Source organism: Mobula hypostoma, chromosome 13 (genome assembly GCF_963921235.1).
Source record: "Mobula hypostoma chromosome 13, sMobHyp1.1, whole genome shotgun sequence".
Taxonomy (NCBI): domain Eukaryota; kingdom Metazoa; phylum Chordata; class Chondrichthyes; order Myliobatiformes; family Myliobatidae; genus Mobula; species Mobula hypostoma.
The window spans coordinates 55,474,161-55,500,965 of NC_086109.1; the positions used below are offsets into that span (position 1 = coordinate 55,474,161).

The 26,805-nt window shown below is 38.1% G+C and overlaps 1 protein-coding gene across 2 annotated transcripts in view; it reads right to left on the reverse strand.

Moving 5' to 3' along the window:
• The window catches only part of LOC134355599 (DNA-binding protein RFX7-like), a 104,684-nt gene that overhangs the window by 17,192 nt on the left and 60,687 nt on the right, over positions 1 to 26,805 (reverse strand). For both annotated transcript variants that reach the window (XM_063065712.1, XM_063065713.1), the window contains exons 5-7: positions 15,475 to 15,595; positions 6,237 to 6,317; positions 1,687 to 1,894 (exon numbers count right to left, since the gene is read on the reverse strand). In XM_063065712.1, the coding sequence (XP_062921782.1) occupies positions 1,687 to 1,894; positions 6,237 to 6,317; positions 15,475 to 15,595 (410 nt within the window). The remainder of the gene's footprint in view (positions 1 to 1,686; positions 1,895 to 6,236; positions 6,318 to 15,474; positions 15,596 to 26,805) is intronic.

The following is a 26,805-nucleotide window of genomic DNA, read 5'->3' on the forward strand; positions in this document are numbered from 1 at the left end:
ATGTTAGGCTTCTTAAATAGTTAAGATAGGTGTGCATTTTTTGTTTCAACATATGTCTACAATCATCATGTGCCAAGCCCAGTTTGAGCTTGGCATTGCCATGGCAGACATACTCCTGTTTTGGGTCAAGTGGATCAATTCATTGGTATTCATTTCCAGTTCTCTAGCTGCTGTCTCTATCATCATTTGTCTTTGTCTTCCTCTTGCTTTCTTCCCTTCAATCTTTCCCACAATTACCATGCATTCTAACTCCTCTTTCCTGATCACATGTCCAATGAAGTCACATTGCCTTTTCATGATCTCATACATTATTTCTCTTCTGTGCTTGCTCTGTTCATGATATCCTCAGTAGATATTCATTTCATCCATGATATTCTTTGCCTCCTCCTCAAAAGCCACATTTCTGCTGCTTCAATTCGTTTCCTCATGTTACTAGATATTGTCCAACATTCTGAGCATAACTGGATAAACGTAACATTTCAGTACTCTGAGGCGGGTTGTCATGCCTAGTTTAGTGCTGGTCAGTATACTCTTCATTCTCGTAAAATCATACTCTCCATTTTAGAAAACAATTCTACTCCTGGTTATCAACTATACTGGAGTTGCATTAAAATACAGAATGTGCAGCAGCAGCCCCTACTGATGGAATTAAAGACATACAAACGAGCAAATGCCATCAGTTCTCTGTGAAATACGTCAGAAATGTCAGTATTTATACAGTGAGTGAATGAACATTGCTGATAATCATTTCCAAATAATCTTGAGGCCTGTAATTTTAATTTTACAAAGCATTGAGTCCTGTTTCTTCAAAAAAATACTACTTGAAATTTTATAAATTAGTATTTAACATACTTATCTTTCATTAATCCCAGTTTTTCTTCTCAATCTTAATTTCATTCCCTTCGTGTAAATTAATAACTATATGAAAATTCCTGAGTATGGTTGGTTGACAGCCTGGTTTTCTTATACTAACTGATCTCCCAGATGCTCTGAAAACACCCTGCTGGATCAGTCAATTGGCATGAGTCATTCTCTGCTGTAAACCCTTTAGGAATTTAGTAAACATACTGCAGGTGGCACAGTGGCTCAGCAGGTAGCGCTGCTGCCTTACAGCTCCAAGGACTAGGGGGTTCAGTCCTGATGTGTCCAGCGTGGAGCTCATACATTCCCCGTGATCAGGGAGTTGGGCTTTCCACTCTGTACTCCAGTTTTCTCTCAAAGATGGATTGGTAGGAGTGTGACAACTGCAAATTATGTCTTAATATGGGCAACTGGCAAAATAAAAAAGTCAAAGGTGAGTGGGTGGGTAGGTGTGATTGAATTGCAGGGCTATAGAGAAACAAGGAGAACAGGAATCAATCTGATGATTTTGCTGTCTGGTAGCTAAGGTGGACTTGATGGATTCATTGGACTATTCTTGTGTTAAAGTAACTAAGTCAAGGCAGCTATTAATGAGGTGAAGAATGCACTGATCTTTTACAGACAATCATAAATAGTGGGAAAGGAGAAGAGCAACTTCTCACGAAGGACTAGATCATATACTTGATCTCCTTGGAGACTAAATAATGCAAGGAACCTGCTTACTTTATCCACCCTAATTCGCCAAATGGTAAACAGTAGTAATATATTTTAAGATACTTAAATGGAGAAAAGCTGAAGAAATGTTTTACACACGTGGTTACTCACCTGATGGTGCACCGGCCATCACAGACAATGCAGCCACGGATTTAGTGCCAATATAGTGGCTGGTAACAAGGAAGCGAGCTAGATCGACCACAGAATCGAATTTGCGGATTAATACTTTCTGGGCCCACTCACACACTAGACTGCAAGCTGCAGATCTGACCTCTTCATCAATACTTTGTAAGTGGCCTGCACAGTCTATTCCTTCAGACTAGAAAACAATACAATCAAACATTAAACTGCAATTGTTAGCATAATAAAAAATGTACTCACTCTAAAAAAAAATCAGGGCTACTGCTTGGACTATACTCTTTCAAAAACTATTTGAGATTTGTTCAACCTAGTGACAGAAGTTCAAGTACTTTAACAAGTTAAAAATAAAATTGAGATCAAGGCTGAACTAGCAACAACAGGAATTCTGCAGATGCTGGAAATTCAAGCAACACACATCAGAGTTGCTGGTGAACGTAGCAGGCCAGGCAGCATCTCTAGGAAGAGATACAGTCGACGTTTCAGGCCGAGACCCTTCGTCAGGACTAACTGAAGGAAGAGTAAGAGATTTGAAAGTTGGAGGGGGAGGGGGAGATCCAAAATGATAGGAGAAGACAGGAGGGGGAGGGATGGAGCCAAGAGCTGGACAGGTGATTGGCAAAAGGGATACGAGAGGATCATGGGACAGGAGGTCCGGGAAGAAAAGACGGGGGGGGGGGGACCCAGAGGATGGGCAAGAGGTATATTCAGAGGGACAGAGGGAGAAAAAGGAGAGTGAGAGAAAGAATGTGTGTATAAAAATAAATAACAGATGGGGTATGAGGGGGAGGTGGGGCATTAGCGGAAGTTAGAGAAGTCGATGTTCATGCCATCAGGTTGGAGGCTACCCAGACGGAATATAAGGTGTTGTTCCTCCAACCTGAGTGTGGCTTCATCTTAACAGTAGAGGAGGCCGTGGATAGACATGTCAGAATGAGAATGGGATGTAGAATTAAAATGTGTGGCCACTGGGAGATCCTGCTTTCTCTGGCGGACAGAGAAAGCAGGCAACAAATAATTTAATGTAAACTGTTCAGTATGTAAAAGAAATACTCCCTCAAAAAAAAAGCACAACCTACATTTAATCTTGGGATAGACATACCCAATTTTAAGTGCTAAATTACACAGACTATGGAAGTTTGCTGTGCAAAATGCCAAATAGAGACATTTATTTAAATGCATAAGCAAGAAGTGGTAGCCCATGCTTTCCCTAAAAACACATACATCCAAATTTCCTTCAGCAAACAAGTTCAATCACTTTATTTTTTTTTCCTGACTTTACTACATGTGCAAATACTACAGCAACCAGCTAACTGGCTGGTGGTTAACAGGGTGAAGATAGTTAAGATGGCATTTCACATCAGTTCTGACAGCATGAAGGCTTTGGGAAGCTAAGAAATGGTACCAAATGATAATCTGGAGTGAGGGAGTCGACAAAAATTAGCCTGTCTAAAAAGATGACTCAAAACTTATCCTATATGAAGAATCCAATATACCATTTGACACACATTATCATGCAAAGTCTAAATTACTTTCACCTCATTTCCTAAACAAATAACATTACAACAGCAATATAATGGGACTTTATTCACTGGAGTATAGGAGAATGAGGGGTGATTTTAAAGGTCTATAAATAAGGTTGAGTGAATGCAATATTTTTCTTAGGGTACGAGAGTCTAAAACTTAAGATGCCAGAGATTTAAAGTAAGAGATTTAATACAAACCCAAGTGACAACATTTTATTTACAGCAGTTTATGGAATTAGCAGCCAGATGAAGTGATTGAGGAAGGCACAGTTAACAGGAATTTGGGTGAGTACGTGGATAGGATATGGGCCAAATGGAACTAGTTTAGATGGGAATCTTGGTCAGCATACACCAGTTGAGCCGAAGAGCCTGTTCTGTGATGCAAGGCTCTATGAACAATTCTACATTAATCTGAATCTAAAATAAATCTCACAGTTGTGTTAGATATAATTTCCTATTTTGAAAATCATTTGACATGAAAAATTTTGATTGCAACAATTCACCTTGGATTTAATATTCAGAATCAAAATCTAATTTCCTTCCTCTGTAAGATAAATTAGCATTTAAGTAGAATCTATCAAGCAAAAAAAAATGTCCCCAGCTATTTCTTGTACAGAACAATCTGTGGCCTCATCATAGAAACAGAGGAAGCCATGGGCAAACATGTTAGAATGTAAATGGGAAGTTAATGGAAATGGATGGCCAACAGGAAATCCCACTTTTGTGGCAGATGGCATGAAGGTGCACGATGCAATGGCCCCCCATATACGTCAGGTCTAACCGATGTAAAGGAGGCTGCAGAAGTACCAGATACAGTAGATGACTCCAACAGACTCGCAGGTGAAGTTTTGCCTCACTTGGATGGACTGTTTGGGTCCTGAATGGTGGTGAGGGTAGAGGTATAGGGACAGGTGTAGCACTTGTCTTGCTTGCAGGGATAAGTGCCAGGATGGAGTTGAGTTGACAAGAGAGCGAACCCTGCACAAAGCAGAGAGAATGGGAAGGGAAAGATGTGCTGGACAGAGGGGTTCCTGTATTGGTAGGTAAGATCAAGATTTATTGCAGTGGGAAGATGGGGTGAGAACATCTCACATTATATTCCATTTGCTTTTCTTCCACTTCTTTTCCCACCGATCATTATTTGCTTCAAGGCCATCATATCAGAGCAGAAGCATGGAGAGACAGAAAAGTTTTGGTAAGGAATTTCAGAGTTCAGAACCACAGAACTGAAATAAAGGATATTTCCAGTTATTGACTTAAAAACCTTTGAAAAATGTATTAGGTCCCTCCCATTTGATGGTTGCTGGTGATGGCATCTTAAAACAATGTCAGGGTATCATTGTCTCTCAACACTCTTCTGTTGAGGTGGGATTATTACAGAGATTGCAGATATGCAAGGTGCCACAAATAGGAATGTAATACCTTGACACTTAAAGGATAAAATGAGTACAGTGATGAATGATTTGAATGAAAAGTCAGAAATTAAAAATGATGCCAATACATGACTGGTAACCACAGGGGTGATGGGAAAATAAGACGTGGACCATGTTGAAACAGGTTGGAGCTTTGGATGAGCACAAATGTATGTGAGAGTAAAATATTATAGCCACAGGAGCATTTGACAAGTGTATGGGAGGGTTTCAGAAGGTCATAGTTTTAGGGACATTACGGAAGACCGAGTATTTATCCTTGGTGATGGAATAGTTATAGTTATGTAGTTGGATGAACACCTCCGGGTTTAAACACCAAGCTTCTGAACAATCTAGGTCAATTTAACAAGGTTGTTAAGGCAAGGGATGAAATTAGTAAATTATGTAGCAAAGTTGGCAAAGTACAGAGCAAGGATTTTGCCCTTCAAAATCTGTAGGTTAAGAAAAATGTGGTTCATTCCGTGAAAGTTGGATAAACAATACAACAAATCAATGAAAGAAAGAAGTTGAAAAACAGCAATGAAAAATATCCAAATGGAACCTGAGACTACATTTTTGGGTGGCAATGGAAGTGAAAAGGGGGCCAAACATAGTCTTTGGAAACTTTAAGTTAACGGTGCATAAGTGGAAAAAGAAATTACTGAATATCCTCTGGCTTCAGGCCAAAAGGTGAAAAAGGAACCAGGTGTGGGTAACCCCATTCAGAGAAATAACCGAAGTGGCTTTAGAAAAGCACCTGAAAGACAGCTGAGCACAGCTCTGGTTCAAACTGCAGTTATAATCAATGCATAACACTGAATTCAATGAAGGATGGTTACCATTGAGAGCCTTCATGATTTACGAGGAAAACCTAACCACTAAGCTTTCCTGTGGCAAGCTTTGCAGAGTAACCACCCTAGGCATGGTCTCCAAGTCTTGAATACCTTTCTCCTGTGCCGGATAATTCTTTGATGCAATGAGGGATTTCAAAAGGCAACACATGATGCAGTGGAGGTCATTTAGGAAAACAAAAACAACTTGCTTTCGAGATGTGCCACTGAGGTGCCTTTGTTAGATTAAGAATCCCAAAATGAAAATAGTGATCTTTGAAGTTCATGGAAAGTGCCTTGTTCTCTTGCATTGCTATTTCATCAACTAACATACCTCTTGAAATATGGGCAAGTCTAACACAATGGGAAAAAATGCTTCCCCAATGTTCTGTCCAGATAAATTAAAGTCTTCAAAGATCAAAACATCCACTATACTAACAATAAGACTTCACTAAAAATATAATTTGCAGGAGTTCTCGTGCATATATCATCAAGCTTGGATTATACTTGTAATTAAGGCAACTTACAGCTATGTGGAGGCTGGTTAAGATGGATGATACAAGTCTGTGCCATAAGAATATTGAGAATATTGGGAATATTGGAAAAAAGAGAACCTGGCAGACAGATCTGGAGAAAATCAAATGTGAATGAGGAGTGTGTTAATGGTGGATACCAACATGACCTTCAGGTGGTAAAATGGAAATTCACACACAACACTTTCCAACAGTGGAAGAGACATAGTCAAAGGAATACCTTACCCCTTCAGAAGTTTTGTGAAAATCCAGGCTTGGTAGTGATGGCATGTGAACAAAGGCCTTTTTCCTCAGACCACTATAGCAATATGTTTCAAGTAGTTAAGGCTATTTTTGTTTATTTTATAAATAAACAGCCTGCAGGATTCAAATTTTAAAAAATACATAAACTATAAGCTTATCCAAGTAAAGCTTTATATCTATGAGGAAGTTCATATAATAACCATAAGTTAGAAATGTTGCACAGCAACCTTTCCTAAACTATATCAATTCTTTACACACCCACACAAGAAGTTAACTTGGAGACTTATTACACATCTTCAGAGAGAATTTTTAAAAAATCAAAATTTTGTAACTTTATAAACCAAAAGAAAATATGCAACCATGCCTCTAAGTTACCAGAATTTGAAATAGTGTTAAACGCTGATTTTCAACAGTATATTTCATCTTCTTCTCAAAAACTTAGGCTATAACTGCAAGAAAAAGTTTGTGAACCCTTTGCAATTACCTGGTCTTCTGCATTAATTATTCATAAAATGTGGTCTGATCTTCATCTAAGTCATGATAATAGATAAATATAATCTGCCTAAATTAATGAAACCCCTTTTTACAGGGCATCTCTAGAAATGTGGCTGATTAGCCCCTTGCTAGCAAACCAACGGACTCAGTAGTGAGAAAACCACCTTTTTCAAACTCCATATATCCAGGTTCGATACGACTTGGGCTCCGCCAGACCAGGGAAACCAGGATGTTGTTTCAACCAACCGCAACCCAAACTGAGCGAATACTGTGTAAATGCTGCCCACTTGCAATTACCTGTCAGCAAGAAATAACAGTTCGTATACTGCATACAATTATAAAGAAAGTACATTTTAAAATTTCAGCTTTATTGAACAGTTAGTAGGAAAAAGAAAAGGAAAAAAATTAAAAAAAAGATCCATTACAGTTAACCCAGTCCAAATGTGTACACAAGTTGGAGTTCATCTTGTAGTTGTCTTTAACTCACACATTGGATTCATGGTCTGCGGGAAGACATACACCACAAGGGTCTCGGCCTTAAACGTCGACTATACCTCTTCCTAGAGATGCTGCCTGGACTGCTGCGTTCACCAGCAACTTTGATGTGTGTCGCTTGAATTTCCAGCATCTGCAGAATTCCTGTTGTTTTCATTTTTACTGTGTACAGTACCAGCAGTGATGGTCGAAATGACAATAAAAAGTGACTTGACTCGACTGAAGGGCGTTGGCCCGAATCATCAACTGTACATTTTTCTATAGATGCTGCATGCCCTGTTGAGTTCCTCCAGCATTTTGTGTGTGTTGCTTAGATTTCCAGCATCTGCAGAGTTTCTTGTTTGTGATTGGACCACTTTCCGAATGTTACTCGAAATTCATCTCAAACAAATGATCTCCCCCACAAGAGAACTGGTCCTTCCTCCTTGAAGCCATTCATCTGCACAAAGCACTTTATGCAACAGGGATGGTATCCTCAGCCATCTTCCTTCCCATCATCTCCCAGCTCCTGCCAAAAAGACCTCGACCTACACCAGTGACTGTCATTAAAACCCCTCCTCCCAGCATGCTCTAGAACCTTCTCCCAATTCCAGAATCATGACTGGCCGACACAACATTCCTAAGTTGAAAAACACAGCCCGTCATCTTTAGCTCAAACTCAAAACGTGCTAAAAGCAGAACAGACTACCCTTACAGAACTGCTAAAATGAAATACCTACAGCATAGCAGTAAACATCTTAACCAGGGTGTTACACTAACAACACACAAACACTTGTACTTCTTGTCAATACCGAGAATACCATTTAAACAAACAGTCTAGGTTCAACAAAATAAGTGAACCTCTGGGGTAATTCCTTCTATAAAAGGTATTTGGAGTGAGGTGTTCCAATCAATGAGATGAGATTGGAGGTGTGGATCATAGAGGTACCCTGCCCTATAAAAAAAAGACACACAAAGTCAGGTTACTGATAGAGCCTGCTCTTCTCAAGAAAGATCTGTTTATGAGCACTATGTCTCAATCAAAACAAGGACCTTAGAAGAATAATTGTAGGGATGCATGAAGCTGGAGAAGGCTACAAAAGCATTTCTCAAGATCTGAGCATTCATCAGTATGCAGTAAGAGAAATTGTCTACAAATGGAGGAAACTGTTGCTATTTTTTCAGGCGTGAGTGTCCTGCAAAGATCACACATAGAGCACAATGTGCAATGCTGAAGGACATGAAAGAGAACTCAAGGGTAACAGCAAAGACCCACAGAAATCTCTAGAACTTGCTGAAGTCTCTGCTCATGTGTCTACTATTAGAAAAATGTTGAACAAGAATAGTATTCATAGAAGGACACCATGGATGAAACCACTGTTCTCCATAAAAAAAAGAACAACATTGCTACATGTCTCAAGTTTGCAAAACACCACTTGGATATTCCACAATGCTTCTGGGACAATATTCTGTGGACAGACGAGACAAAAGTTGAACTTCTTGGCAGAAATACACACCGCTACGTTTGGAGGAAAAAGGGTATTACACACCAACACCAAAACCTCCTCCTAACATTGAAGCATGGTGGAAGGAGATTCATGGTTTGTGGCTGCTTTGTTGCCTCAGGGTCTGGACAGTTTGCAATTATTGATGGAACAATGAATTCAAAATTGTATCAAGACATCTTACAGGAGAATGTCAGGGCAGCAGTCCATCACCTCAAGCTTAATAGAAGTTGGATGATGCAACAAGACAATGGTCTGAAACACAAGAGTATATCACAACAAAATGGTTTAAAAAGAAGAAAATTTGTGTTTTGGAATGACCATGTCAGAGTCCAGACATTAACCCAATTGAAATGCTGTGGCACGACCTGAAGAGGGCTGTTAATGCAAGGTATCGCAGAAATATAAATGAACTGAAACAGTTTTGTATGGGGGAATAGTCTAAAATTCCTCCTTGCAGTTGTGCAAATCTGATCAGCAGCTATAGGAAACGATCGAAAGAGGTTATTGCTGCTAAAGGAGGTTCTACCAGTTATTAAATACAAGGGTTCATATACTTTTTCCAGCCTGGACTGTGAATAATTAAACAATGTGTTCATTGTACAGGTGAAGAGGCTCCTAATAAAGAAGTTAAGTAAAATTGTTTCACAGCTTTCAATTCCAAATCAACACAAGGTGGTCGCCCATTTTTATCAGTCCAATATAACCAAGAACACACATAAAGTAAATTAACAGCCCAATAATACATTCTTAAATTAGGCAGAGCAAGACCTCCATCCTTTTTTGATTTTTGTAAATGATATTTTCCAATTCTTGGTCTTTTATTATTCCAAACAAAAGAAATAATAGAATCAACCTGATCAAAAAACTTTAAAAAAAAGGAATATTTTGAAATACATATAAAAATTTTAGTAAAATCATCATTTTAACTGCATGAATTCGGCCAGCTAATGAAAGTGTAAGTGGATTCCATCTACAAAATATTTGCTTCAGAAAATCCACTAGGGGGACCAAATTAGCTCTATAAAGGTCTACATAATTTTTAGTAATGATAATACCTAAATATTTGAAAGGGTCCGTAACCTTAAAAGGAAAGTCATCATATATAGAAGTAGAATCATTTAGAGAAAATAATTCACTTTTATTGAGGTTTAATTTATATCCCGAAAACTTTCCAAATTCATTTAATAATTTCAATAAACTAGGAATGGATTCTTCAGGATTTGAAACACAAACTAAGAGATCATCAGCATAAAGGGAGATCTTATGAGTAGTCCCATTTATGGCAATTCCTTGAATATCTTTAGCTTCACGAAGTGCAATAGCCAAAGGTTCTAACATCAAATTAAATAACAGGGGACTTAACGGACATCCTTGTCTCGTACCCCACGAAAGTAAAAAAAAAGATCTGCAATTATTATTAATAACAGTGGCAACAGGGCTTTTATATATCATTCTAATCCACTTATTAAAATTAGTACCAATGTTGAATTTCTCTAAAACATTAAATAAGTATTTCCATTCAACGCTATCAAATGCCTTTTCAGCATCAAGAGAAACAACACATTGGGGAGTCTTTGAAAGGGATGAGTATATACCATTTAACAGACTCTGAGTATAAGAGAAGGAATAATGGCCTTTTATAAGACCTGTTTGGTCCTAAGAAATAATTTTAGCTAGAACATTCTCCAGTCGATTAGCCATTATTTTTGAAAGGATTTTAACATCCACATTTAACAGTGAAATAGGTCTATATGAAGCGCAGTCAACAGGGTCTTTATCTTTCTTAAGAATTAAAGAAATAGAAGCTTCATAAAATGTGGGAGGTAACTCTCCTAACAAAAAAGAATCTTTGAGCATTTCCAACATATACAGAGAAAGCAATTCTTCAATTTTTTTTAATATAAAATCCTACAGAAAAACCATCCAATCCAGGAGCTTTACCAGATTGCGTTGAAAGAATAGCTTTCTGAATTTGCTTTTCAGTAATAGGAGTATCAAAAGTTTGTTGATCTTCAACAGATATTCTAGGAAAATCAATCTTTTGTAAAAAGGCATTCATTTTAGAAGGATCAGCTGGAAACTGAGATTTACAGAGTTCACTGTAAAAGTCTTGAAAAATTTTATTAATGTCTTCATAATTACAAGCTAAACTACCATCTCCCTTACAAATTTTTAAAATTTGTCTTTTAGCTCCATCTGCCTTTAATTAGGATGCTAATAGCTTATTATTTTTATCTCCAAACATAAAATTGACTTGTTAATTTAAGCAAATTTCTTTCAATAGGATAAGTTAATAGTAAATTAAATTGTGATTGAAGTTCAACCCTTTGTTTAAATAAATCCATGTTAGGAGAGACTGCATAAATATTATCCCTCTTTAATTTGTTTTGAAATCCTATCTAACTCTATTTTTGTCTGTTTCTTAAACTGAGCCAAATAGGAGATTATCTGACCTCGCAAATATGCTTTAAGTGTATCCTGTATAATCAATTTCGACACATCTCCCGTACTATTAAAAGAGAAAAAAAATCTTTTATCTGAGTCTCAATAAATTTGACAAAGTCCGAACTTTGTAATAAATTTTCTGGAAAACGCCAAGGCAAATTTACAATACCGACATCATTCAATTCAAAACCTAAGCTTAAAGGCGCATGATCCGAAACAGCGATAGCGTCATATTCACATTTCTGGACTTTGGATAAAAATCGGAAATCAGCTATAAAATAATCAATTCTCGATTTTTTTTAATGGACATGTGAATAAAAAGAATAATCTCTATCATTAGGACGTAAATTTCTCCAGATTTTGATCAAACCATAATCAATTAAAAAAATTAATAAGTGATGCTGAACAACTCGGAAGTTGCTGATTAGTTGAACTTTGTCAATCAAAGGATTTAAACAACAGTTAAAATCACCACCCATTAATAACAAATATTCATTTAAATCTGGCAATAAACCAAATACATTTTTTTAAAAAAGTATCATCTACATTAGGTCTATATAGATTAACCAAGACAATTTTTCTATTACAAATTGTTCCTCTGACAATTAAAAATCTACCATAAATCTACCATCTGACACGATATCTTCTTAGATAAAAAAATACTGGATTTAATAAAAACAGATATAAAAATAGATGTTTTATTTTGACAAGTGGCATGATATTGAAGGCCCTTCCACGTTTTAAAAAATCTATTTTGATTGCCTGTTCTGATATGCGTTTCTTGAGCAAAAATTATATCGGGCTGGAATCTATTAATAATTTTAAGTGTCTTCTTTCGCTTAATAGGGTGATTCCAGCCACGTACGTTCCAACTAATAACGTTTATCTGTTTAACTGCCATAAAATGTATTTTTTACCACGAAAATACACACATACCAATGCGGGCTAATCAAAAATGGCAGTGAAGAGTATAACCATAAAGATAACACGCATGCTCCAGAACTCCGTAATGGGAAAAAATATGAGAAGAGAAAAAAACTGGAAAAAATCAAATTAATCCAACAATAAGACCTATAATTCAAAACTACCCCCAATCCTCCCACCATCCCAAAAGATAGAAATCCAGCAAAAAGAAAAAATAAGCCAGAATGCATCCCCATAGAAAAAGAAAACAGAAACAGAACTCCGCGAGCTGCTCAATTTAGATAGTGATTTTAAAAGTTTTCCTTAATTCCCCCCCTTTACAAAAAAAACACAGCCCTAAGATACGACAGCCCGACAGAGAAAAAAAATGTTTATACTTAATCATTAAAAGTAAACTAGGGAATGCAAAAACAATCTCCAGAGACATCAAAGCAATAAAATTAAACCTAAACAATATAATCTCTAACGAAAAACAACGGCGCCATTATCCCTTTGACTTACTGCCTGATGAAAAAGCACTGTTTTGATAGAAAAACTAAAACTAATAATCTATTCACTAAGCACTTCGCTCTCTCTCTCTAATATATATATATATATAAGAAAAAGTCTATATAAACTATAAAAACTATCAATTAATGAAAAGGAAAAAATAAAAACAGATAATCAAACCAGTTAACAATCTATCCGTTGTGTTAATTCACTCAGTATACCAAACAGACTTCAGAAAAGTCATCCATCAGTCAAATCAAGAAGTTCACTTATTCTTTAAATAGTCCATCAATCAAAGGATATCTTCAACATATCAGAAATCTTCAAAGCCTGTTTTCTCTTGGAAAATTATTCAGCAGACCTAATACCATTCACACCTCGGCCACCTCCAAAATAGAATTAACATAGTCCAATGCCACTTGGGGATCCAAAAAAACACATGGAGTCGAATCTTTAGGAAATAACTTTAACCTGGCTGGATAACGAAGTGATAGGAATAAACTCTTAGCATGGGCTATCTTCATAGCTGGAACAAATTTGATCCGCTGTTCCATAACTTCCCGTGGATAGTCTTCATAAAAATGAATCTCGGAGTCGTTAAATTTAAAAACTGTTTCCTTGCACATTTTATGATTTGGTATTTAACTTTAAGACTAAGAAAACTGACCAAAATTGCCTGTGATTTAGTTGAATCTTGAGATATCGAAGTGAAAATTCTGTGCTCTTTCAACAGCGGGAGGCTGAGGTAGAATATCCGGAAACAGCGATTGAAACAAATTAGCAAAAAAATCCAATAAATTCCCACTCTCAGATCCTTCCTTCGGTCCAACAATTCGAATGTTATTCTGACGAGACTTTGCTTCCAAATCGATTATCCTGCGTTGAGCCTGTTACAACCAAGCTGAAATATCCGCTGTCTGATGCTTCAACTCTTTAAGCTTAGTATTCAAGGAAATAATATTTTCCTCTACAAACTGAAAAATCTGTCAGAACGACTTCACAGAAGTGTTATCGTCTATTTTCTTGTCAAGAGCCATCAACGCACAGTCTAAACGCTCAGCCCAGACAGGCATATCTTCTGATTTTTCTTTCAAAGTTTTTCCCGTTCCATTGCTGGATTCAGAAAGCTGCTTTCCACTTCTTAATGAGTGTGCCATAATGACAACTATTCCCCTCCAAGATCCGACAAATAAAAGTTAAAAATTCAAAGTTTAAACTGGGGAAAAGGAGGAATTAAAGGCAGCCACAAAATTTGTGTAGTACTCCATTGAGCTGAAGGCAGAAGGCAGATTGTGCTTGTCTAAGATTAGACCACATTTTATGAGTAATTAATGCAGAAAGGCAGGTTAATTGCAAAGGGTTCACAAACCTCTTCTTGCAACTGTATTTTTATGAATCCCAATCAAAGTACTTCAACTCTTCTGCTTTTAAGAATCTAATTTTGTGCCTCATTCTTCAGACATACCCAAATTTAAACGCAAATGCATGATGTTAATTTTTTCCATTATCAATATCAAAAGAACAGTAATCTGTTTTCCACAAATGGCTTACTAGTCTTTAATAAAAAGTAGCAACCTATTAAGAAACGTGCCAAAATTTCTTAGGTTCATCTCATACAGCTCTGTTCAGACAGGATTTTGATATGACACAATCTTAGAGTGAATTTGACTAGCAATTGCAATTCAAAGATTCAAAGGCTCATTTTATTGTCCAACACAACAGTGATATGCATCTTTAGATATAAATGCTAAGCCTACAGTACCAACCCCTTTACATAACTGTAAATGGATATAGAAACCTGGCAAGGATACCATATTCAATGATAAAATTTTGTTAATAACACTTAGTCGAATTCAAAGAGAGGATTGCTAAATCAAACCTCTTAAATTTTATGTATTGTATTGTGAGAGCATTTAGCATCATTGTGCTCTTCTTGTCCATTTGCACACAAGATGTAACCTCACTGTTCCAAGGCTGATGAGGTTACCTGCAGGAATTTAGTTTAGATTAGTTTTTCAAAGCTGCAACTATGGATGCCAAAAGCCAATTAAAACTAACTGGTTTTGAGGAGGCACCGAAACAGATACATACATGCACACACTTACATTACTTAATGATCATTTGAGGTAGCAGGGATATCTGTGCTCCCGCTAGTTCCCCTTACCCCATGCGTAACCTATTATGACACATTTTGTGTGAAAGAATCAATTCCTAAAGTTAGAATTAATCCAAGTACATCTCTATCAAGTAATGACTTTTTCCCCAGGGTGGAAGTGGCTAATACTGGGGGGGGGGGGAAGGGGAGGGAGGAAGGGTGGGCATAATTTTAAGGTGACTGGAGGAAAGATGTCAGAGGTAAGTCCTTTACACAGAGAGTGATGAGTGCAGGGGAGGTGCTAGAGACAGATACATTAGAGGCATTTAAGATGCTCTAAGAAAGGCACATGGATGACAAAACAATGTAGAGGGAAGGGATAAATTGATCTTAGAACAGGTTAAAAGGTTAGCACATTTTTGTACCATACTATGCCGTAGTGTCCTATGGTTTACCAACTTCATTTGCAAATTTAGTACAAATTAAATTTTATATTAACATGGTAGGAAATAAGCACCTACATTTAAAACAGCTTATACCTGATGTACAACTGATTAGATTGAAAGAAAAAGTCTGTTTAGATAAATGATCTGCATTTAATAAAACTGCAAGTAAGTAAAATACTCCAATATCAGAGTTTAATCCTAGATGAATGTTATTGTAGGTGCTACTTGTGATAAAATAATTACTATATTCAAAAGTGTCTTTCCTTTATAAAAGTTTATCTATATGAAGACATTGCAAATCAAAATGAACAATGCATTTTAAAACTTCAAAGCAACAATAAAGGATATTTAGATTTGCCTCTTGTGCCTAGACGCCGGGCCTTCATGTTTGGAAAGACATTCTTCATGATCTTTCCAAAATCAGCTGCACTTAAAGAGTTATATCCAAGATTGTCGCAATAACCTCTGGAAAACAAAAAAGGATTATTTCGTTACAGTACAATCTTAGAACCTGCTTTCTTACTCCTTCAGATATTATTAAATAACTTTCCCTCTTCAGTAATTGCTACTCCTCTGTGTGGCTCAGGCAAAAACACCCAAGAAGTCAATAACAGACTCATGAATTGTCGTTCCCTTTTTTAAAACAAAAGGCTTAAACTCATTATAAGCCATGCTCATTGATTCATAAGCAACCATGGCAAATAATATAAACACACTGAAACACACCACCAGAATGAAATATAATTCACAGTCTAAAGAAAAACATTAAAATGAAAAGAGACCTCTTGCATCAAAAGGACCAAGCAATTGTTTTTAATAGGTTACATTTTGCTTTAGGTAGTTTTGGAAACATGTCACCAAAAGCAATGTGTCATTAAGGCAGTAGGGACTGAACTTGCTTCCAGATACAACAGTGGACTTCAGCTCCAACTGCAATGCATGAGATCTAACAAGTGAAATTTGCTGATATTAGTTGCTGGCTCATTACAGTTCAAACAGCCACACCAATTTTTGTTCACTTGTACTATTGCATTCAAGTTAGAACAAAAAAAAACTGACTTCCAGCATTTACTGTCTTCCTTTTAAATAAAGGAAAATGGAAGTCTGTAACATAGCAAGCATTTCACTTTAACAAGAGCTAACTGCAGAAATATTGAAGTGACAGGTGTCCAGTTTTGTTTTTACTCAAGATTTTGCCCACTCAATTTTAATACAAAATCCACTATCTGGCCATTAATTCAAGCAGTCCTCAAATTTAAGTATCATTTGTTGCATTATAACTCAAGTGCAGAAAATACATCAAAACATTACTTAAATTAAAAGCCAGTGATCTTAAAGGGAAAATTATTAATTCCATGATTTTCTTTTGAAAGTGATCAGCATTAAAGCTGATTCACGAGCACGTTAATGAGAAATAGAAAAGTTAACTGATGTGAAAGACCACTTGAACATTTCTTAAATGCAAACCATATAAGAAAGTTAGAATGTTTAAAAAAGTCCTCAATGATGAAATAATGTAAAAATTTAACATAATTCATACTAACACATTGTCATCTCCAAATTTAAAGTACTAGATGTGTAATGAAATTCTTAAAAACTAGTTTACAATATATTTAATTTATTAATTTTACAGGAAAAAATAAAATGAGAGTTCTTTACTAAAGTACCATAGAGTCACACAATTTGGTAAACTTGGACTCACTTATTCACAACACACATAACAATTAGGAGAAGCAAAACACAAAGTAAAGCAAGGCATGTTTCACTGGTGCTGATTATCCATCATTCACAACAAAACCAATTCAAATAGCCAGAATCAGAGTCTGCAGTGCATGTACTTTTCCTGTCTTTCACCTAGCTGGGTTCACTGGAAAAATTACACTACATGTTAAAGAAGTGAAATAAAAGTGTGCTTGAATATAATAGCAGTGACACCCAATACTCCAGAAAATCTGCTTGTACAACACTACCAAAAGGTCTCAAGAGTGTTGGATATCAGCCTTTTATTATACTGCAATCTGCTTTGTCTTGCCCAAATCTAATGTGGCTACAAATAATAAACACAAGAGATTCTGTAGATGCTGGAAATCCAGAGCAACACACAAAATGCTGAAGGAACTTCGCAAGTCAGGTAGTACCTACGGAAACAAATAAACGTTTGACGCTTCGGGCTGAGACTCTTTTTCAGGATTAGAAAGGAAAGCAGAAGACTTTAGAATATTATAATTAATGTCTTGTTACTAGTTTGTACTTTATTATCAATTATAGAACAATGTGAATGTTCAGCATATACAAATGGTGAAATGTACACGTTTGATAACTTGGTCTTAATTACAGTCTAAGTACACATCGAAGGAACTGCAGATTAAAATAGTACGAAAATAATACAAAATAAAAACAAGAAATGCTAGAAATAGTCATCAGGTGAGCAGCATCTGCAGGAAGAGAAACAGCTCATGTTTCCAGGCTGAAGGAGGCAAAAGAAGCAGAGAGGGTCAGGGAGGGGAGACATCTCTGATAGGATGAAACCAGGGTAACCATGAAGAAAAGCTGTAAGAAGGTTATCTGGTCAATGCAGCCTATTTCATTTTTCTTTAGAACAAAATTTTAGTTCCTAAAATTTACCAACATCCAAACACCACGTTTAACACATTTATTTTAAATAACATTACATTCTGCCTCTAGGCAAAGCCTTGTTAAATGCCCATATCTGAATTCCAACCATTAATTCTTCAACGGGTAAGAATAAACTTGAAGTTCATACAAAAAAAAATTGTATTTGACCATTTGGAAATCTTGACTGCTTGGCATCACCAGATAAAGATGTAACAGTACATTCTAACCCTGCTGGGCCCAGATCCCACATTCTCTCCAAACTGACCAGTGTCCACCTTCCCAAGCTCCCTTTAAACTTACTGGATTCAGTGAAATTTATTTTAAGAGTGTAATATCTAAAAAGGAAATTTAAAAATGCTTTGATTATTAATAGGAACTACCATTCAACAATGAGAATAATCAAGCAACACACATCAAAGTTGCTGGTGAACGCAGCAGGCCAAGCAGCATCTATAGGAAGAGGCGCAGTCGACGTTTCAGGCCGAGACCCTTCGTCAGGACTAACTGAAGGAAGAGTGAGTAAGGGATTTGAAAGCTGGAGGGGGAGGGGGAGATGCAAAATGATAGGAGAAGACAGGAGGGGGAGGGATAGAGCCGAGAGCTGGACAGGTGATAGGCAAAAGGGGATACGAGAGGATCATGGGACAGGAGGTCCGGGAAGAAAGACGGGGGGGGGGTGACCCAGAGGATGGGCAAGAGGTATATTCAGAGGGACAGAGGGAGAAAAAGGAGAGTGAGAGAAAGAATGTGTGCATAAAAATGAGTAACAGATGGGGTACGAGGGGGAGGTGGGGCCTAGCGGAAGTTAGAGAAGTCAATGTTCATGCCATCAGGTTGGAGGCTACCCAGACGGAATATAAGGTGTTGTTCCTCCAACCTGAGTGTGGCTTCATCTTTACAGTAGAGGAGGCCGTGGATAGACATGTCAGAATGGGAATGGGATGTGGAATTAAAATGTGTGGCCACTGGGAGATCCTGCTTTCTCTGGCGGACAGAGCGTAGATGTTCAGCAAAGCGGTCTCCCAGTCTGCGTCGGGTCTCACCAATATATAAAAGGCCACATCGGGAGCACCGGACGCAGTATATCACCCCAGTCGACTCACAGGTGAAGTGATGCCTCACCTGGAAGGACTGTTTGGGGCCCTGAATGGTGGTAAGGGAGGAAGTGTAAGGGCATGTGTAGCACTTGTTCCGCTTACACGGATAAGTGCCAGGAGGGAGATCAGTGGGGAGGGATGGGGGGGACGAATGGACAAGGGAGTTGTGTAGGGAGCGATCCCTGCGGAATGCAGGGAGAGTAATCTCTGAGAATAATCTCTTAGTTCCAAGCACGAGAGTTCCAACCAAGTTCCAAGCATACCAGATCATAGATGTTTTACCATAGTACATTTTGTGCACATGAAATACCCTCAAGCATTTAACAGCCAATGAATTGCTAAAACGTGTCATCTAAGACCATGATATGTTGCACCTGATTATTAACCTATGTAGGTTATTAACCAATTTGCATGTGCAACCAACGTATTAACTATCATGTTCACTAATGCCAGCAGTCGAAGGACGTTAACAGAACAGATTAACATGTGATAGCCTTTATTCTCTCAACCGAGAATACATAAACAGAAAGACAATGGGAAAAAAATTAAAAATCAGGAACATAATGTGGGCAGTTATGATAATTATATGAATACATATAATTTCAAATTCCATTTGCCTCAACAAAGGGACCTTTTAAAATTACATTTAACATAGATATTTAAATGTTCTTGATGACCATCGTAGTTATCAGACACCCTTCTACGGTTATTTGGGGGTTATGACAATATATAACATTTGGGAATATTTTACATTTTAATTTACAATCAGTTATCAAAGCAAGATAAGTTGATGAAGTTGCATCCAGGTAGCTGCTTTCACTATATTAGAAAAATCCATTGCATTTTGGCACAAAATGGTCCTGACATTAGCAGAAAATACCAATGTTCACTTTCTATATCTGTGAAGACAAATACTCAAACTCTTATCAGTTAAAGAAATGCAAAGTTCAAAGTAAATTTATTAACGAAGTATATACATGTCACCAAATACAACCCTGACATTCTCTTGCAGGCATGCATAGTAAATCCAAGAATCAGAATAGGATCAATGAAAAGACCACACCCAACAGGACAAACAACCAATGTGCAAAAGTCAACAAGCTGTGCAAATACAAAACAGAAAATAATAAATAAATATAAATAGTTGCAAATATGAACATGAATATGAACATGAGATGAAAAGTCCTTGAAAGTGAGTCCAGTTCAGTGAGAACAGTTTAGTGATGGGGTGAGAGTGAAGTTATCCCCTCTGGTTCAAGAGCCTGATGGTTGAGGTATAGGAATCCTGAGGCTCTTGTACCTTCTGCTTGATGGCAGCAATGAGAAAAGAGCATGGCCTGGATGGTAGGGATCCTTGATGATGGATGCTGGTTTCCTGCGACAGCGCTCCATGTAGGCACACTCAGTGGTGGGGAGGATTGTATCTACTGCTTGTAGTAGTATTTTCTATTCAAGGGCATTAGTGTTTCCATACCAGACTGTGAAGTTACCAGTCAATATACTCTTCACTACACATCGATAGAAGTTTGTCAAAGTTTTAGATGTCATGCCAAATCTTCACCAACTTCTAAAGAAGCAGTGGCACTGCCAAACTTTCTTTGTAATTGCACTGACGTGCCGGGCTCAGAACAGATCCTATGAAATGAGAGCACCAAGGAATTTGAAGTTGCTGGCCCTCTCCACTTCTGATCCCTGATGATGACTGACTCATGGACCTCCAGCTCCCTCCTCCTGAAATCAACAGCCAGCTCTTTGGTCTTGCTGACACTGAGCGAGAGGTCATTGTTATGGTACCACTCAGCCTCTCCCTCCTCTCTGCTGATTCGTCACCACCTTTGATGCAAGGTGACAAATAAAATTTCAGTTCTACAAACTAAACCAAACATCCACCAAAACAAATTGTGTTCTTGTACTTAGATTGTACTCCAAACAGGATCTTGTGGGTCAAATAAAGCCATCATCACCCAGATTCTCCCCATTGAAATTAGAGCAAAATTAATTAAGTTCAAATTGCTGCCCTGAGCTCCAGTATCATTGTTATTATAACTAAATACCAGACTATACTGAACAAACACTGACATTCTAGGATTCTTTCATGAATAGAAACAGCAATGGCTCTTTGTGCAACAAGGACTCTAAATAAACTTGCTAAATAACTTGCAGCCAATCAGTTACAATGCTACTTAGCAGATACAATGCAGCTGGAACCATTTCATTTGAACAATTTATAGTTGCGCTTTAGGCACTTCTGGACAAGTCTTTCCCATGTTTAATGACCAAAAATTTTAAACCTCAAAAGTTATCACATCAAAAGAATGCCTGCAAATCTTGTGATTAATAAAGTCCTTATTGAAACCATTCATTGCAATGTTCTCCAGTCGAGTGCAAGTGGTAATCAAAAGACCTTGCACAAAAGTTTTTACAACTATTATCAATTCGTTAGGTACTGTTGTTGCTGTTTAAATAAATAAATAATATGGCAGAGGTCATGTTACAGAACAAATATGATGACACAAGAGAAGGAACAGAGATATTCGAAGACGGTGCCTTTAGTGGATAATTGCAGCAGGGACTAAAAGAGAGATTGGCAGAGGTTATTTTCATTGGAAATGAGGCTGAGGGCAGGAGATTAAAAAATAAATGGCTTAGATAGAATAGTAGGAATTACCTACTTCAAAGTTTCATGTTATTGTTAAAGTATGCATGTATAATACTACGTTGATATTTGTCTACTCCAGATAGTCATTTAATACAGAAAGACCATGGGTGATGAAAGAATAGACATCAACTCCTCCCCCCACCAACCAGCATGAAAAAGAAAATAAATAAAACTAAAGACCTCCAAATCACCCCCTCATCTGCAGCAAAAAGCTTCCTTCATCAGTTTATCAGCCAAATACTTTCTTCATCAGTTTGGACAAAAAATCAGAGTGCAGATTTAAGGCAGCTGGCAGAGGGAGGAGAGGGGAAATGAAGATTTTATCCATCACCCAGAGAGTGGTAGGGTGCTGAAAGGGCAGAACAGATAAAAATCTAATTAAATTTAAACAATACTTGAAGAGCCATGACCTGCAGTGTTATGGAGCAAGGAGAACTTTTTTTTTGACAATTGTCACCTTCTATATTCTAAATTTTATATTTTACTAATTATTTAAATAATTTCACAAAACATTGCTGTAAGTGGACAGATAGCCATTAACAAATTCATCTACCTTCAGACACAGACACACCTACCTTGAACAGATTGAGCGGTATTTTGAAGCAAATGAAATAGCCAATAACTGCCAGTTTTGCTGAGTGCATTGGATTGAAAGTTTGCTTAGAAGTTTGACTGCTCCAACCACACCAGCTGAAATGAGCTTTGCAGATATCATGAAAGTAATGCATGAATACTTAGAACTGAGACCAGTGTTGATTGCAGAAAGCTTTAAGTTTCATAAGTGAAATCAAAAGGAAATCAAAAGCTTACATGGCTGAATTGAAGAGATTTTCCGAGCATTGTCAGTTCAACGAAAGGGTAAATGATGCACTGAGAGATTGTTTAGTTTGTAAAACCTCACAAGAAAGCAATCAAAAATAGTACCCTACTGAAGCAACATTCACATTTAATACAGCAGTTGAAATAGCTATCAATGTAAACAACAGCCAGAGATGCAACTAGGTTGCAGTCAGGATGAAAGTGTGCATGAACAAAACTGTAACGTCTAAACAGAAACATGCTTGGCCAACCAAATTGTGTTATCATTGTGGTAGGGACTCACATACACCAGACTAATGCAGATTTAAAAGCAAAACTTCCAGAAAATGCAACAGTGTAGGACACATTCAAAAAAGCATGTCAGGCAGGCAAAAATGGACTGCACAGGGAAGAGAAAAAGTTAAAAAGTCAAACTGTAGTTTCAGAAACAGCACTAATCTGCATGCTGTTGATGTGAAATCTGATAATGATGCGAGTCACATAGGACCAGTTAGCCTTGAGATTTACAAACTGAAAACTACCATCCAAAGACTCAAAGTATATTTATTATCAAAGTATGTATGCAATATGCAACCCTGAGCTGTCTTCCCCACACACAACCACAGAACAAAGAAAACCACGGAACCCCTTCAAAGAAAAACATCAATCCACTCCCCTCCCAACAAAAAAAATTGCACAAATGGCAACAAAAGAGCAAAAACACAGAATATAAAATGCAAAATGGAAAAGAGTCCAGACATACCCATTTCAGTTCAGTTCATAGAAACCTAGAAAATAGGCGCAGGAGTAGGCCATTCGGCCCCTCGAGCCTGCACCACCATTCAGTATGATCATAGCTGATCATCCAACTCAGAACCTTGTACCTGCCTTCTCTCCAGACTCCCGATCCCTTTAGCCACAAGGGCCATATCTAACTCCCTCTTAAATATCGCCAATGAACTGGCCTCAACTGTTTCCTGTGGCAGAGAATTTCACAGATTCACCACTCTCTGTGTGAAGTAGTTTTTCCTAATCTCAGTCCTAAAAGGCTTCCCTTTTATCCTCAAACTGTGACCCCTCGTTCTGGACTTCCCAAACATCGGGAACAATCTTCCTGCATCTAGCCTGTCCAATTCCTTTAGGACTTTATATGTTTCAATAAGATCCCCGCTCAATCTTCTAAATTCCAACGAGTATAAGCCTAGTCGATCCAGTCTTTCATCATATGAAAGTCCTGCCATCCCAGGAATCAATCTGGTGAACCTTCTTTGTACTCCCTCTATGGCAAGGATGTCTTTCCTCAGATTAGGGGACCAAAGCTGCACACAATACTCCAGGTGTGGTCTCACCATGGCCTTGTACAACTGCAGTAGTACCTCCCTGCTCCTGTACTCGAATCCTCTTGCTATGAACGCCAGCATACCATTCGCCTTTTTCACCGCCTGCTGTACCTGCATGCCCACTTTCAACGACTGGTGTATAATGACACCCAGGCCTCATTGCACCTCCCCTTTTCCTAATCGGCCACCATTCAAATAATAATCTGTTTTCCTGTTTTTGCCACCAAAGTGGATAACCTCACATTTATCCACATTAAATTGCATCTGCCATGAATTTGCCCACTCACCTAACCTATCCAAGTCACCCTGCATCCTCTTAGCATCCTCCTCACAGCTAACACTGCCGCCCAGCTTCGTGTCATCCGCAAACTTGGAGATGCTGCATTTAATTCCCTCATCTAAGTCATTAATATATATTGTAAACAACTGGGGTCCCAGCACTGAGCCTTGCAGTACCCCACTAGTCACGGCCTGCCATTCTGAAAAGGTCCCGTTTATTCCCACTCTTTGCTTCCTGTCTGCCACCCAATTCTCTATCCACATCAATACCATACCCCCAATATCGTGTGCTTTAAGTTTACACACTAATCTCCTGCATGGGAACTTGTCAAAAGCCTTTTGAAAATCCAAATATACCACATCCACTGGTTCACCCCATCTACTCTATTAGTTACATCCTCAAAAAATTCTATGAGATTCGTCAGACATGATTTTCCTTTCACAAATCCATGCTGACTTTGTCCGATGATTTCACCGCTTTCCAAATGTGCTGTTATCACATCTCTGATAACTGACTCTAGCATTTTCCCCACCACCAATGCCAGGCTTACCGGTCCATAATTCCCCAGTTTCTCTCTCCCTCCTTTTTTAAAAAGTGGGGTTACATTAGCCACCCTCCAATCCTCAGGAACTAGTCCAGAATCTAAAGAGTTTTGAAAAATTATCACTAATGCATCCACTATTTCTTGAGCTACTTCCTTAAGCACTCTGGGATGCAGACCATCTGGCCCTGGGGATTTATCTGCCTTTAATCCCTTCAATTTACCTAACATCACTTCCCTACTAACATGTATTTCCCTCATTTCCTCTATCTCACTAGACCCTCAGTCCCCTACTATTTCCGGAAGATTATTTATGTCCTCCTTAGTGAAGACAGAACCAAAATAGTTATTCAATTGGTCTGCCATGTCCTTGCTCCCCATGATCAATTCACCTGTTTCTGACTGTAACTACATTTGCCTTAACCAATCTTTTTCTTTTCACATATCTATAAAAGCTTTTACAGTCAGTTTTTATGTTCCCTGCCAGCTTTCTCTCATAATCTTTTTTCCCTTTCCTAATTAAGCCCTTTGTCCTCCTCTGCTGGACTCTGAATTTCTCCCAGTCCTCAGGTGTGCCGCCTTTTCTGGCTAATTTGTATGTTTCTTCTTTGGAATTGATACTATCCCTAATTCCCCTTGTCAGCCACGGGTGCACTACCTTCCCTGGTCTACTCTTTTGCCAAACTGGGCTGAACAATTGTTGTAGTTCATCCATGTGATCTTTAAATGCTTGCCATTTCATATCTACCGTCAACCCTTTAAGTATCATTTGCCAGTCTATCTTAGCTAATTCACGTCTCATACCTTCAAAGTTACCCTTCTTTAAGTTCAGAACCTTTGTTACTGAATTAACTGTATCACTCTCCATTTTAATGAAGAATTCCACCATATTATGGTCACTCTTACCCAAGGGGCCTCGCATGACAAGATTGCTAGCTAACCCTTCCTCATTGCTCAATACCCAGTCTAGAATGGCCTGCTCTCTAGTTGGTTCCTCAACATGTTGGTTCAGAAAACCATCCCGCATACATTCCAAGAAATCCTCTTCCTCAGCACCCTTACCAATTTGGTTCACCCAATCTATATGTAGATTGAAGTCACCCATTATAATTGCTGTTCCCTTATTGCGCACCATTTCTAATTTCCTGTTTAATGCCATCCCCAACCTCACTACTATTGTTAGGTGGCCTGTACACAACACCCACCAGCGTTTTCTGCCACTTAGTGTTATGCAGCTCTACCCATATCAATTCCACATCCTCCCAGCTAATGTCCTTTCTTTCTATTGCATTAATCTCCTCTCTAACCAGCAATGCCACCCCACCTCTTTTCTTTCATGTCTATGCCTCCTGAATATTGAATATCCCTGAATGTTGAGCTCCCATCCTTGGTCACCCTGGAGCCATGTCTCTATGATCCCAACTATATCATATTCATTAATAAGTATCTGCACATTCAATTCATCCACCTTGTTACGAATGCTCCTTGCATTGACACACAAAGCCTTCAGGCTTGCTTTTACAACACTCTTAGCCCTTATACCATTATGTTGAAAAGTTCGTGATCTGCAGAGTCCCGATCAAAAATTGCCCAAAATAGCAACAAAAGAGGAAGTGACCAGAAATCAAAAACACATCATAATGTGAGCTACAGAGTCCAATCCACAAGCCTCATTGATTAAACCTTGCCCAAGACTCAGAACTCTGGCATCATCCTTTGACAGCATCGAACACAAGTACCTTCCTTCGGAAGCAGCGAGCAAGAGGTTGGTAGATGACACTGAACACCTACTTGCCTTGATAATGTGTTCATGCTCTGTCTCCAAGCTTCTCGGCCTCACGGAACCCTCTCAGAGACAGCAAAGCGCCAGATCACTCAAGTGGTCTGAAAACACACTATCTAAATGTATATCACAACAGGCTCCAGCAATAGCAGAAGAAAAAGATGTAAAATAAGCGAAAGAAATAGTTTCAGGATGTCACCCTTGGTCGCATTGTTTGCTGGTGCCATCTTCTTCACGAGACAAGCAATAGGACCTATACCAGAAGTGACCAGCAAATTAATTAAAATGGAACTGAGAGTGGCTCGGCTGTTTCAGTCATTCCACAAAATGCGTCTGAATGGCATTTTGAAGATACTGAACTGAAGCCTGCAGATATCTAAGCAGAACATATACTGCAAAAAGATAACTCATGAGGGAATGCCATTTGAAACAGTGAAACACAACAACCAACAAGCCACAATGGACTTGAATATGGTAAATGCAGAAGGATCAGCATTGCATAGCATAATTAACAGAAACAACTACAACTTGATTAGAAATCCATCTAGTACTTGCATGCCA